Here is a 15,265-nt window from a genome sequence, read left to right on the forward strand (position 1 = left end):
TACACTTTCATACTATAAAGACTGCTTGATGACATAGTTAGGGAAGGGAATTTCCCTAATGCTGTGTGGCAGTAGCAACTGACTTTGCATGCTGATTTATTCTGTGTGAGGTTTTGTGGCAGCTCCAGCAGCCTTGACCTCCATCCTGGCCCTTCCTGGGCACCTTCCCCCTCACCCCCTATCTGGTCAGCCTCTCCCCAGCCCAGTGGTACAGGCAGGAAGGGGCCTGCACAGAAGCACTGCAGTTATAGAGATAGGCTCAGTTGTTCTCATTCCGAGGTCAGAGCAGGAGGATGACATGCAGTGATGGAAAACCTCAGAGGGTCCAGTGTAGCTCGGTGGCCTGTGGTCTGTGGATACAAATATTGCTGCTAGCAAGAATTTTTCTTGCTTCTTTCCAGTCCCATTAGATACTTTTCTCTCTCATGGAAGATATTTGTAGAGTTCTATAAACTATGAATACCTGCGACCTTGCAAAGCCTTGTTTATAGTACAGTAGAAAAATATTTTGACAATGGATGTTTTAGGATTTTAGCCAATCACTCCAAGGGGTGGCTGCTCCTTTGACCAATTAGACTATGAAGAAAAAAGTCTATAAAAGTATTACCGCAGACCTAGGCCCTAGGGTATATCACTGTGTCCCACAGCCATAGGGAGGAGGAGGAGAGAAGATCCAGCAGGCAGGAATTGTGCAGCAAGATTGATTTATTTAATTATTTTACAAACTCTTTTATAGACTTTTTCTTCATCGTCTAATTGGACAAAGGACCAGCCACCCCTTGGGGGTGATTGGCTAAAATCCTAAAACATCCATTGTCAAAATATTTTTCTACTATACCATAAACAAGACTTTCCAAGGTTGCAGGTGGCTTGGTTGTTTACATAACTCTGCTACCTCTTCTGTGAGAGAGAAAAGTCTCTCACAGACTTAGAAAATAGCAAGAAAATCCTTGCTAGCAGCATTTTTGTATCTACATAAAAGAGTTGTAAAATAATTAAATAAATGAATCTTGCTGCACAAATCCTGCCTGTTGAACCTTTCTTCTCCTCCCTACCACTGCAGGATACCATAATATGTGGTCCACCTTGCTGCATCTCCTGATCCTTGCCTCAATCTGAGTTTAGCTCCAGTTTAGTGTGGAAAGGGGGTCCAGGACCCGTTCTGTTGCCTGCTGGTGCTGGTTCTCCCTGCCCTTTCAACCAGGGCACCTCCAAATGGCAGGAGATGTGCCAGGGGAGAAAGAAGGCTGCAGGAGAATGAAGACACATCTGCCCCTCTGCAACAGTCTGGAGAGGGGAGGCTAAGGGGAGAGAGACAGGGTTAATGAAAGCTGACATCACATAGCTGCCATGGCGTTTCTGATCTTGACAAAGGCAGACGGTTTCCCTCGTTGCCAGCATGAGACAAATTACAGGTGAAGCAGAAGAGATTACAGGATATTACTGTCTGTTTTTGAGTTTGGTGGGGGGAAGGGAGGACGAATTCAGGGCAGACGTGTCCTGAAGATGGGAGGCAAGCAGATTGAATAAATAACAAGAGCCAGCTCCCAGGCTGGGGGGATGTAGAGAGCAAATAGAACAATGTTCCTTTTGGGCTGCTGAAGGTGTGGAAATATGTTAAAAGCTCTGGCACCCACCTAAAAGGTGTTTGTCCTCTTTCTGTCCCCTGTTGCCTGCTCTCTGGCCCCACAGAAGGACCTGGGTGGCTTTAGTATCTGGTCAGGGACACGCTTGCTGTCCCCTGTTGCTGTGGGCTTCCTTCTTCTCACCCCGCTGGTGTCTGTTGTCATTCAGTGGATCCAGATGAGCTACCACTCATCCCACAGTTATTATTCCTTGTTCCCAGCAGGTTTCTTGGCTGGCCTTTGGCAGACTTACCTCTCCAGGGCTGACCCCTACCTTCCCATGGGGACACAGAGATTGACCCTGCTTCTTCCTCTGTGTGCATCTTCACCACACTGCTTTGCCAGGGGGATGCCTTCCCCTCATCGCCTTACTAACAAAGGACCCTTGCATACACAGACTACCTGGGGTGACTTGGAGCAGGGCAGGGATTATGGTGATGGTCCCTGCCTGGGAAGTCCAGGCTTTGGCAGAGCCAGTTTCCTCCTAGGATGCAAAGCCATTGCCTAACAGCTGGCACAGTGAGCTGAGCCAGACAGATTCACTTTGCTTTCCTCCCTCTTTGAAATGCAGCCAGGGATGCTCCATGGGGGAATGCAAAGCCTGCAGAGCCAGCTCAGCTCAGTGGGGAATCAGAGGGGAGGACAGGAGTCATCATCCTGCACCCTTGTTGGCTATGTACCCATGCGCCAAGGAGTGTGAAAGAGATCTAATGTCAAAGGGTAGCATTTGAAAATTATTTTTCATGGTAGAGGACATTGTAAGGAAGTGGAGACTCAGCCTGGCCGTGTGCCTGCAGGTCTTGTCTAGATCTGTAGGTTGGCAAGGAGAGGAGGGGAGAGGGATGAGAAACGATTGGTGTTGGAGGCTGGGGTGTATTTTACATAACCCTGTGTGACTGTGTCAGGTTGTTTCACCTCTTGCTGCCCCATTTCCAGTTTGCAAAGTGGGAATAATGAGTTGATCTCTGCTTCTGAGTGGTGCAGGAAAGCTGAAATGGGTGTCAGTGCACTGATCCAGAGCGTAAGCACAAGAAACAAGAGCAGGGCATGATATGGAAGGGGAGAGCTCCTGATTTTACTCTGTGGGCCATTGTACATTGCTCTGGTAGCACAAACCATTCCAAAAATGGGTAGAAGTATATTGCAGCCAACATGAAGATGCTCTGATGCTGCCAAAAACCCACAACTGACATCAGCAAGACTTGGCTTGGCCATCACCAGTGCTCCCTTGGAATGGGGCAGCCGCTCCTGCAGCAGGACAGCACCAGCCAGTACAAAAAATGTTATAAAGCACACCTCATCCTCATGTATCCATGGCCAATTTGCTGTATGATTCATCCAGTGGCTGCATCTCAAGATATTTTCTCTCTGATTTCTCTCTTGGTTCTCCCTGAGCTGCCAGAGGAGCAAAGAAGACAGACTTTGCAGATGGTCTAGAGAGGGGCGCTGACCCCAGCAAGGTCCCAGTTGTCTCAGCACCTGCTCCCAGACCTCCTGACATCCCCATTCAGTATGAGTTCTATGAGATGTCACCTGGCCATGCATTACTGGCTCCAGGCTGACCTCTCACAGTCCCTCCCGTGAAGCCTGCGAGATAGAACTCGTGTGTATTTGATTGCACTTGTTCTCTCACTAATAGACAAAAATTATATCATTTGCAGCAAGTGCAAATTATTAGAGAAATTAATGACATTTTCACATATGTTGCTGGCAACTTCAGTTTCCTTTGGCAAAGGCTCTTCACAGCTATTTTTAGACCCAAAGTAAGTCAGCTTTTTCATTCTGCTCTTTAATTTAACTCACTATACACATTTCCTTCATTTTTGATCAACTCAGCAAAGCTTCTCTAATGGGTTTCCTTTTTTGAAGCTGCAGTAGCACCCAGAAGGTGGGTTAGCCTGCTTTCCCACCAGACTATCCCCAATTGATGGCCTGCCATGAATCCAGTGTGCCTTCTGCATCCTGCAGCAGCTCCGTCACCTCCAGCAGCTGAGCAGGGAAGCATTTCTATGACCCTTGCTGAAGTTCTGTCCTCTACTGCAGACCTTGGGGAAGGCAAGTTTGATAAACTCCGTCTTCTCCCATGCCTCTACCTACATTGGGAGAGTAATATTGGGAGATTGGTGTTGCCTTAAAGACAGGTATCGACCTGGGTCTGGTCATCTCAGAAGATGCTTATAAAAGGCTAAAGGACACTAAAAAACAGTGAAAAAACTTGTTAAGAAAGACTGTAATAACACGTAACACCAGGCTTGGGATTAAGCTGAGCTCAGTACATTGTTTATGCTGTGATTTATGGACATGCTACAACCAGGAAGTACGTGCCCGACCATCTCTTTTTCCAGCCAAAGCTTTTGTCTTTTGTTATGAGAAGGGTTTCATGATTTCTGCTTTGGCTGGGTGGCCCTCTCACATCAAACCTGACCCCATGCTTGCCTTCATCACGCAGGTGAACTTGTGGTTGCCCAGAGATATGGAGGGAGTCAGAGGCTTGGTGGTAGGCAGGAGTCCTGGGATGAACAGCTCTGAGGGACTCAGTGTGTGCACAGGCACTCAGAGACTTCCTCCAGCCAGGTGAAGGGGGCTGGAAGGCCCCAAGGCACCAGGCAGAATGATATGCACAAGCTTATGCCTCAAAGATCTGAGTGGCACACAGCAGCCTTATCTGAGGTGAAAGCTGAACTGCAGCTGAAGCGTTTCCATGCAGTTTGAGCTGAACTGGCACATCAATGCCTGGAGCTGTCTCGTGGCTTCAGCTCTTGTTGGAAACCAAAGGATGTGACAGCACCTGAGAGCCCTGTCACAGGCAGCAAGCGGCTGCGTCAGAGGCACAAGGTCTGCAAGCGTGTCCCAGTTCCAGCAGCACAAAGTCCAGTGCCTTTTTCTTGCTGCCTCCACAGGTGCTTCAGACTCATCTGGGGGGATTTCTTCTTGAAGCAAGAGAAGCTGCCATGTCGTGACCTTGCCCACTGCTGTGGTGGTGGCTGCAGAAAGACGCGATCCCCACTCCCTGTCATGTCCTCCCAGTGTTTGTATGGCAGGGAAGCGAGCCAGCGGAAAAAATGACCTCGTGAGTCAAAACTATTGCTGTTCTGGGGTTTTGGCTGCATGAGCAGCATGCTGGCATTAAGCCTGAGCTTAAACATGGGAACAAGTTGAAGACTGGCAAACACACACTGTCTCTGGTGTGCCCCTAGGTGACCTAGAACAGAGAGTTGGGACAGTTGACTAGGGGCAATGGGAGGATCTTACACGTTTTGGCATGAGGATGCCTGGTCTGGCAGGCTCTACTGAGTGCCTGCAGCTTCACCACTGACCAGTTGCCAGGAGAAATGAATAGTCTCCTACCTTGTGCCATCAAACACTGATTTCCCTCTCATTTTCTTTGCACACCTGGAAACGGGTTTTCCTTTTGCCCTCTCAAATGTGCTGTGTCTTTGGCTGCCCTTAAGGTTTGCTCTGGGAATGCAATAAACTATATCCTTCCAAAGTTATTTTAAAAAATCTGTTTCTCCAAACCACAGGTTTCTCTCCCGTTATGGTCAAAACTGTGGGGCTTGTGTTTTCCGCCCCTCACAGTGGGATTAGGGAAGCAGTTACTGTGCTGATGGTCAAGGTGAGTGTCATGGCTGAACTCCATTGATGTTAAAATTAAGGCACGATTGCAGGCTCCACTCTGGCAATCATCTGGAGTGCCCACCTTACTGGGGCAAACCAAGAAGCAGTTAGCAAACACTCCATGCAAATATCCTGCTAGGTCCAGAGGGCTTGCAAGTCCTATACTCAATGCTTCTATGCTATTATAAAGTTACGTCAAGAAGAAGTGAGGCTCGGGGGGACCAAAAGAGGATGAAGAGGAAATCACAGAGCATACCAGTCAGCTCCCATGGCTCCAGCACAGCCCTGTCTCTGCACTGATGGATGAAATCCTGGCACAGACCAGGTGACAGACCCTTACCATGCATTACCCTTGGAGCCGGCAAGTACACATGGGCTCTGTCACCATCCACAGGTTGGTTTGGAGAGAGGATGAACTCACTTGTGCCTGAAATACAACCTACTGGGAAGTCAAACTTCAAATCTCACAGCTCCTGGAGTGTAGCAGGCACAAATTCGGGGCTCAGACATTTCAGCGGATATTATTAATCCTGAAAACCTTTACAATAACCCACTGTGGTGCATCTGCAGGGCCATAAGCGTCAAAAACTAAGTGGGTAGAGCTGGAGAGCACAGACAGGAGAGCTGGCAGTTCTTGGGGCTGGAGCCAGTCATTTGATTGATTTTGGTAAAACATTTTTGTGTTGAACGATTTCTGGGTCATGGTGAAAATTTCCCTTTGTAAAAAAAACCAAAAAAACCCCATCAAAATACCTCCAATATCAAACACCCAAATCAGTTTGCTTGATCCTATTTTCGTGCTGCTGAAAAGCTGAAAATGTTTTAACAAAATATCTCTTGTCAGCAGCAGCAATGACAGAACTAGGTATGGATTCAGGAAAAAAGGTATTTCACTGAAAGCAAAAATAGTACTTCAGACAGCAATGGTTTTCTGTTTCCTGATGGAAAATACTTTTGGTCAAAGTGTTGATTGTTTTAATTTTACATAAAAGCCCTGAAGGGAGTACTGACCCCCTTGCCCCTTCCACCCCTCTGTCTCTCTGCCTCCAGCCCACTGACGAAAACCCACCAGCCCCCAGTCCCTGGGCTGGACACAGCGGTAAATCTGTGGAGCCTGAACATTCTGTCCATCTCCATCAGCTCGAGCTCACACACGTCTGCCCCAGCATTCCTCCTCCTCCGGGGCTGCAGCGGGGCTGCGGATGATGCGGGAGGAGGGAGAGCATCCCGCGGCCACCTCCCCCGTGGCTCTGACCCGGGTACCACGTGCGGGTGAGCTGGGGAGGCTCGTTGCCATAGCGACCGCTGCTAAAATGCTCCCCCCTCCCCGCGCCGAGATGCAGTTGGTTGCAGACAGTCGTTCCTTGTGTGGGGGGGGAAGGCCGGCGGTGGGGTGCCCCGGGGAGGCTGCAGCGGGGCTGACACTGCTGGAGAGGCAGTGGGGGAAGCCCCCGGGAGTCCCGGTGGGCAATGAGGCCACGCTGCTCGCTGCGTGTCCTTTCCCCGCCCGCCGCGGCTGCTCCCGCTATCCCTCCCTCCCTGCCTGCCTCCCGCCCATCCGCGCCTGTCGCCTCCCGCTGTCGCCTAGCTCTCCCGGCGCGGGGTCCCTTCTCCCTGGCACTGCCCGGCCGGGAAAGGAGCCTGACTCATCCCGGCTGGGACCCGGCAGATGCCGGAGGGAGCAGTCTCGTCCCATCGCCCTGCACCCGTGGAGGAAGGTAGGTGGCAGATGTCAGGGCAGGTAGCGAGTGCTTGTTGCGGGTGCAGTGCATGGGAGCGAGGTCGTGTCTGGGTCCCCAGTCATCGGCAGCTCCGTGCCCCAAGCTGCAGCCCGCCCCAGGGTGCCCAGTTCTGGGGGAATCTCCTGCGGTCAAGGTGAGCCCATGGCTGGTAACGCTGCAGCCTGGGTTATGCCCCCAGCTGTGCACACGGGACGGTTTTGTACCCAAAGTTTCCTGTGCTCGGGCATGCTGCTCCCAGTCTCCCCCCGGCAGTTTCTGCCCTGCCACTTACAATGTGCCCCCTAGGGCTCCTGTCACAAGTGTACCCACAGCACCGCGGGGGCAGTGGGAGGCAGCACGGGGCATCCAGGGGTGACATTGAAGGCAAGCGGCTGGAGTGAGGTGTAGCACGGGTTTAAAAGGGGTCAGATAGCTTATCTATATGAGACACTCTTTCAGATGGAAGACCAAGGACTCTTTCGTGTCTTTGGGGTGACATGCAAAATGAGGTGCTGAAGATCAACTGGTCCAGCAAGGTTAAGGCACATTTAGTATCTGCAGAACTGCTCTGGAAAGCTGACATCTTTAAATGAAACTCCCTCTTTTCAGTATTTGCAGCCAAAATCTTCCCACTCCCCTGACAGAAGCAAGTTGCTTCGCCAGGCCAGCCCTGCAGAGGCTGGAGGGGGGGGCTCTGACACCTCACCCAGCACTCGGCTTGGCCATGATGAGGACCCTTTGTTGAGGGGGCAGGGATGGGTGACCAGAGTGGGGACACAGCACAAGGTTAGGGTTGCATAGCAAGTAGACCAAAGAATAGGTTGCTGGAGAGGAGCTAGGAAATGCTGGCTCTGCTAGTGATGGAAGAAGGATGAATTGGGAATTGTGTAGGGCTGCTTTTTATTGCAGTGCTTTTTTGGATGGCAGCTTCACTCTCACATTTGGAAAGTGGATGATCAGGGAAGGGAATGAGATTTTTGGCTTTCTTCCCATCAGCCCAGGAGGTCCAAGCTGAACTCACCTTCACAGCATCCCTAACTCTGCCCATTACTGTTGCCAGCCAGGGACAGACATCAGCTGCTGAGACACCTCTGAAAAAGGGGTTTGCAGCAGCCTGATCTCCTCAGGCTATCTGCAGCAGCAACTGGGGGATGCAGGGGGTGCAAAGGAGCTACTTTTGCAGAGCATGTAGGAAAGCTGTGCTGGGGGTCTTCTGGCCCAGAGTTCAGACCCAGTTCCTGTTCTGGAAGGGGTTCATGGCTAATTCCTTACATGGTTGGTTAAGGTGAGTTAAGGGAAGACGCACAGCTCCTCACAACACCTCTGTGATGTTGTTGCAAGTTATGGTGGGAGCTTTCCTCAGCAGTTCACCTGAGGAAGGCACAGGCAGCCATGAAGAGGCAGCAGCAGTGCCCAGATCAGATCCATGCCAATAAGTGGGAGGAAATCAGGCATTTTCTGAAGTTTCTTGCTTATGGTAATAAGAAGTGAAGCTTGTTTCAGATCTTACCCTGTGACAAAAAACCTACTGTTACAGGCCCTCCTGAGACAAGAGGTATCCAGGGGATAAATTCTGCTGGGCACAGTGGAAACAACTGATGGCTGTGGTATTTGAAAAAAAAAAAGAAAAAAGCCTAGCCCCTGGTGTGCAAAGAGGCATCAACCTTACAGGCCAGGAACAGGAAAGAGGATGGAAATGCTCAGTGCTCTCCCCAACCTCCTCTAACTGGCCCCATGCAAGGGATTTGGGGATACATGGTTATTGCAGAGGGATGACTTGGGCAATGGTCAGATGTGACAGCTTTCATCTGTCTGGAAAAGCAGGAGCTTGATGTGGGTGCCACTCTCCCCAAACTCTGTCCCCACTGAAGTCAAGGGGCATTCCATCACTCCCACCAATGGGTGAGGGTTACAGAAAGCCCCCTTTCAGGACTGCATTTTTGTGCCTGAGTCTGGCAGCACTGTGCTGTCCCAAGCCTGAGGGTCCCAGGTTTAATCCACCAAAGCCTGTAACAAGCAGCACATTCACAGTGCAAAACCCAGAAGATCTAGTGTTTGGGGAAGTTGTAGCTGTGCTTTTTGTAGGAGATGCTTTTTGATCCCCTTTTCTGTCCCTGCATGATCCACACCTTGGCTGGTGTTTTGGTGCAGAGCAAGCAGCCGGGAGTTGAACAGGTTGGGCACCTTTGTGGGTTGCAATGTGGGTTGCTCTCTCCCTCCCAAAAGATGGGATAAGGGACAGGCTCAAATGTGATGCCATTACAGATTTAAATGGCCCCAAGTCATGGTGCATGCCCTAAGCATGGCATCAGCAGGGCCATAATGGTGGGGAGAGAGTTTTCCAGGGCACCAGCAGGTTGTGGGGCTGGGATCCCCTTTGTCCACCCCTCCAGAAAAATTCAGCCCTGACATCTGGACAAGGAGATGTTTGCTCCTTCCTGCTCTCTCATTTTTAGCACTAGGCCAGCAGCAATCATGCAGTGTGGTGTTGTTTTGTGTTCCCCAGGGCAACTCTTCTCCGGGCCCACCTCGCACCCAGCTGGCCAGGGGCTCTTGGAAAGGCAAATCAGCTGCTCCTGGTGAGTGTCCCCCACTGCACAGTGGCTGACGTGGTGGAGGGATCTCAGCTCTGCTCACAGACTTGCTGAACCAAGGATCCTGAGCCCTGGCAAAGCAGGACATGAAATAGGGGTGCAGTAAGGGAGGGCTCAGACCAGCTCAGACTGGGAATTCAAAGGGGTGATGGAGTACCAGGGGAAGCAGATTTTCCCTCAAGCAGGAGGTGAGAAGAAGCTGTATTTACCTGCTGCCTATCTTTAGTCACTGGCCGCAGGGCTGGCGGCGTTCAGGCTCAACCCCCTCTGTGGGGAGGGAGCAGGACTGACACTCTGTGCGGGGTCCCAGCAATGATCCCAAAGGCCTCTCCCAGTGGATGAGGTGCCTTCATGTGCAACCAAGCATGAACCAGGTGCAGCAGGGCTGTGAGGAGGGACTGGGCACTGCTGATGAGACACATGTCTCGTGATCAGTCTTGGAGGTGTGTTTTGGGTGCTCCCACTGCATGAGCTTTCTCTCCTTTTCTCTGGCAGCCATGCCCCACTTCTTGGATTGGTTTGTGCCCGTGTATCTGGTGATCTCCATTCTCATCCTCGTGGGCTTTGGAGCTTGCATTTACTACTTTGAGCCAGGACTCCAGGAAGCCCATAAGTGGCGAACACAGAGGCCAATCATGGAGCGAGACCTTCGGAAGACACTGATGATTTGGGACAACCTGGCCTTTGGGGTGCCTGAGGTCTGACAAGTTGCCCATCGCAGCCAGAAGAATCTCTCCTGCGTAGGCAGCAGACCACAAGCCTCAGTGGGGATGGCAGTCCTGCTCTGGTATAAGTGGGGCTGGTCACCACTTTGCTCTGTGCTGATCTGGGTCTCGTACTCACCACTCACCATTCTGTCCCTTTGCTTCTTAGCCAAGATTTGTGTGGCTGGGGCTTCCCATGTGCTCACAGCTCTTCAGCCAGCCAAGGACTTCTGCTCCTTCCCATGGCCAAGACTGATGAACCACTCAAATGAAATATCCCTTGTTAATCACTTGAGTTTGAGCTGCCTGGCATCTTGACAGGACCTTCAGCAAGAAAGGTACCAGATTTGCAAAGGGATACAGAACCTTGTACTCCTATTCCCTAGATTAAATCTAGCACAATCTGTCTAAGTCCAAGGGGTATTTTGGAGGAAATCAATGGGGTTTCAATACAAATTGTTGCTTCAGCTAAGCTATTCCCAGCACCCACTCTTGGTGCTAGGATGGTGAGCTTGCTGAAGCTCTGTGCAGAGGGACCAAGGGCTCAGTGAGCCTCAGAGACTGAATGTCTTTATCTTTGCTAAATGCACACCCCTTCTGTGTCTGTTTGGGAGATGGAGAACATCCATCTATACATCCATTCCAGATGCACCACATTGAAATTAAAGGTCTTTATTAAAGAGGTTTGTCCAAGTCCTCTGTCAAGCTGAGAACTTTCTGCAGCTCTCCATGAAGGGGCGCTGCCAGACATACCACATGAGCTGCTCCTGATCTGCCTAACCTTCTACTCCTCTGTCATGGAGGAAGATGGGATAGTCTATGAAGCAACTCTCACTTGTTCAGTCCCCTGCACTGCAGAGCCCTACAGCTTGGATAGGCTCTTCCTTAAGTGTTTCCCAATGAAAGCTGTGAAGCATCCCTCAGCCCTTTTTTCCCTGCACATCTCTGAGAAGGAACATTGAGCCTGCCATCCAAATGGGCCTGTTGTACCACCTTTGCTTTCTGGACCCAAGCCATATAATGTGGGTCTAGCACAAAATCCCATGTTTATAGACTCTCTGCACTGTCCCAGGGCTGATCAGCCACCAAAGTGCTGTATGAGGTTGTGACACTGGGGCTGAGAGGGATATTCCCATCCTCTCCCTCCCTGCCAGCCCAGTGCAATGCCCAGTGTGTACAAGAAGGTTTGGGAGAACAAGGAGCCTGTGGCAGTAGGTTGTATCCCCTCTCTTCCCACCCCAACATCCAGCCTTTGCGTGCAAGTAGGTGCAATGGTGCTACCTGTGAATGCTCTGGATACAGAGCACTCTGGATACAGTGTCCCACTCCTGCATATCCCAGGTATGTTAGCTGGTGCCACCATCCCATGTGCACGTGTCTGTGCATTCTGTGCCATCACCTGGGCCAGCCACTACACTGGCAACCCACATCTCCAGCGTCCCTCCATTGTTATGGCTCTGTGCTGTAGTCCCCAATGACTCCTTTCAGCAGCAGGGGTTCCTCAGGCTAGCTGTGAAAATCTTCCACAGCTCCTGGCGTGTGTCACTCAGCCTCGCCTGTGAATCTGGGAGAAGAAGTTTTCTCCGCCATTATAGGAGAAAGTTTCACGAAGGATGTCTGGACTTCAGGCGGCTCTCTTGAAAGCTGTTTATTGCATAGGTGAAGTTACAGCATTTCAGGGAGTGGGTATCCAGAGCCAGCCCTACAGCTGCCAGCTCCAGCTGTAGGCATACCTGAAGCCGCTTTCTGTTCAAGTTACAAAGCATTATATACTTTTCTTTGCAGAATATCTTGACACCTAACAACCAATAAGCACCATACACAATACCTTTACATTTGCCTATAGCCTATCATAGCTACTACCATCACCATATTACAGTCATTATTATCCAATCACAAGAGTAAGTAAGTTACAATTTAAGCTTACAGTGGAAAATTCTTAGGCCTTTCTTCTTCTTGCTACATCAACATTTCTTGTTTGCCTGCCATATCTTTGTTTTTGGTAAAGACATGTTTTCTATTTACTTATGCTCTTCTTGAGACTTACTTACTTGGTGAAAAACATGTCTTTGTTTGTAGTCACATACATTTGTCCTGCTCCTAAAAATCTCCTTCCAACTCATCTCTAACCTTTGCCTTCTCAGTTACTCAGCGATCATTGTTTCAGCAAAACATCTTTTATTCTATATCAAAACTTGCTTTCATTTCTACCTCATCCCCAGCTTCTACATTCACAGACCTTTCTGCCAAGCCTACATACCTTACCAAACTTTCATCCTCCCCAACACTCCATCCCAAAGAAAGAAGGAGAGCTCATTGGGCTGCTGTGAGTGAGTTATGCAGGGACATGCAGTCAGTGGGATTACTCCTGTGCCCAAAGTTTCACTTGCCCAGCCAAGCAAAGACTCAAAGCACAGGTGCAGTCTGAAAGTTGGTAATTCTCTGGGGATGAAAGTTAGCTTTTAGCTTTAAGGAATGGATCAGGACATCCTGCAAATATCCTGGGTCTTTCTGGGGCATTTAATCTACCAGACTGCAATTGCATCACCATTCTTTTCCACACCAAAACCAAGCGCACTGGCAGGAGCTTTCTGGCTCTGTTTCAGACAGAGGACAAGTCAAGAGTCCTTTCATTCAGCCAAGTAACAGAGACCGTGATGCAAGTACCCTAAGTGGGGAGTCTCACTCAGCAGGGAAATGCAGTGAATGGGATTACTGCTGTGCCCAAAGTTATACTTGCCCTGGCAAGCAAAGACTCAAAGAGCAGGTGTAGTCTGAAACAGACACATTTTTGTGACTTGGGGCTGTGAAATGGAAATGACAAGGGGCTGGGTTGCATTGTCTGACATGCCACCCTTGGATGCATGGCTCACATTCCCTGCCCTCTGGCACATCAGAGCCGTATCTCCAAGCACTAGCTTGGAAACCTGCTTCCTCACCTCGACTCCCTCATAGGTGGGATTGCCCTGTAAACAAACACAGGTGAGCTGTGGGGTAGCATAAAAACCTCTCCACTGTAACTGAGGGGCTTGGAGCAGTCAGGAAGAAGTTAAACCATCCCTGTGGGAAGAGGAGCCTGCACTCACAGGGGTCCCCTCTCCCTTTCTCTGTGTTCTCCTCTGCATACTGTCGTGCCTGTTTTGACCTCAACTCTGCCCATGACTCAATGCAGAAACCGAGCAAAAGAAGACAGCAACCAGGTGAGGGCTGGATTAGAGAGAAACTAATTGTTCATCTTCTCTGGTTTATGTTTTGTACTGTTTAGTTTAGACACAATCAGCATCAAGCCAGGTATTTTCCATGGCTATGAAGGACTTTATTGTCAGCAGCATCAAACGCTTCCCCAGTGGAATAAAAGTGGTTGACAAACTGCACGGCCGACGCTTTATTTTCCTGTTGTTCCCCTGGGAGCTGCCTCCCTCTAGCCCTGGGCAGGCAGCAAGGAGCAGTCTGCAGTGAGGTCCCCTTTACAACAGGGTAGGTCTCCATCTGCTTGGCTCCCGTGCTAGCTATGCTGCCAGGTTATCTGGGAATAATTAAGCCAAAGGCAAACGATGCCTGAAAACTGAGATTGTTTCTCCTCTGTGGGATCTGTGCAGCCAGAGAGACCTCAGGGGAGAAGGAAATAGTCACAGATACTGAATTAAACTGCATAAAAATCAGAGAAGATACTTAGTGCTGGAAATACTACGCAGTATCAGGTTGGTTTTCTTCATGTTTTCCATCTCTTTGCCCTTAAGGAAGCAGAGAACTCACGCTGTCCTGAGCTCTGCCTTCCACCAGCATTCCCAATGGCTTGATGTGGGTCATTGGATGGTGATTCCTCTTCCACTTCCCTCAGCCCTGGACACCTGAAGGTATGCAATCATTGTCCCTGCCACACTGTGCTATGGGTGCCTGTCTCTTCTTCTCTGTGCTCCCACTTGCTCACCAAACCGTTCATATTCTCATCCCATCTCACCAAAACACCTGTCTCCTTTCCTCCTTGTTTACTGTGTTGCCCTTCAAAGTCTCTTACAGTGAGGAAGGTGTAGAGTGGCAAGCTGAATCCCTCTTGACCCTGAAAATGCCACAAAGCTGGCAAAATTAAGAAACAATCATAATAATGAAAATGAATATGCAAAAGAAAATCAGAATAAGGGAATGAAGCATCAACTTGGATGAACACCCAACAATTGACCATTGAACTCACACAGTGGGATATAAATTGTTGCACTGGAACATGCCATTTGAGGAGAAAAAAAAAAAAAAAGAGAGAGGAAGGGAAAATATTTCAAAAATTCAATTTTTTTTTTTTTTTTTTAAAATCACACCTGTTGTCCTCGGAAGCAGGCAGCACAGGCCTGACCTGGCAGGTCTGCATCACTCCTCCACCTCCTGCCATGGGACCAGGGCAGGGGGTCATGTTGTGGAGCTGCCCATGCTGTGGGGCTGCTGGTGGCCGAGGTCAGGAAGCTGCTAGGCAGGGGCAGGAGTGGCCATGGCACCCAGCGTGGGAGCGAGCCATGCAGGCCACAAGGGCCCCATTGTCCCAGCTGGGGGCGGGCTGGCCGCACAGGGCTGGAGGTGGGGGCTCAAGCATGTGAATGACAGCAGCCCCAGGGAGCTCTGCGCCCCGAGACACCACAGCCCTGACAGCGGGGACAGCCTGGGCTCCCCGGCCCGCTGCCCTCGCACCTCTGCTTCCAGCGCACCGCCGACCGCCATGGAGGAGGACATCGCCCTTCACCGCAGCTGCCTGTCCGCCCCAGGCAGCCCCAGCCGCATCCCGGGCCCCCCACGGCGGCGGGACAGCCCCCTCGGTGTCCCTGCCTCCACGAAGCGGAGCTGCCTCTCGGTCACCCTGCGCCGGGCTGGCGGGGGTGGCGGGGGGCTCCCTTGGGAGCGGCTGCGGGGCCCGGCCCCTGTCACCCCAATCCCTCCTCGGCCCCGGCCCGTGGCGGCCGAGGGGCCCCAGCGACACGGCAGCTCTGGCGGGGCCGAGGCCACCCCGGTGGCGAAGA

The 15,265-nt window shown here is 50.8% G+C and overlaps 1 protein-coding gene across 1 annotated transcript; it reads left to right on the forward strand.

Moving 5' to 3' along the window:
• Positions 1-6,532: 6,532 nt before the first annotated feature.
• Positions 6,533-10,955, forward strand: LOC121675590. Its single transcript, XM_042051158.1, has 3 exons — positions 6,533-6,961; positions 9,471-9,543; positions 10,054-10,955. The coding sequence occupies exons 1-3, from the start codon at positions 6,557-6,559 to the stop codon at positions 10,260-10,262; spliced, it is 687 nt and encodes a 228-aa protein (XP_041907092.1). The 5' UTR covers positions 6,533-6,556; the 3' UTR covers positions 10,263-10,955.
• The last annotated feature ends 4,310 nt before the right edge of the window (positions 10,956-15,265 follow it).

The sequence above is a fragment of the Corvus kubaryi genome, unplaced genomic scaffold (assembly GCF_017639235.1).
Source record: "Corvus kubaryi isolate FWS band 111438036 unplaced genomic scaffold, C.kubaryi_AGA036_p1.0 74, whole genome shotgun sequence".
Classification (NCBI taxonomy): Eukaryota; Metazoa; Chordata; class Aves; order Passeriformes; family Corvidae; genus Corvus; species Corvus kubaryi.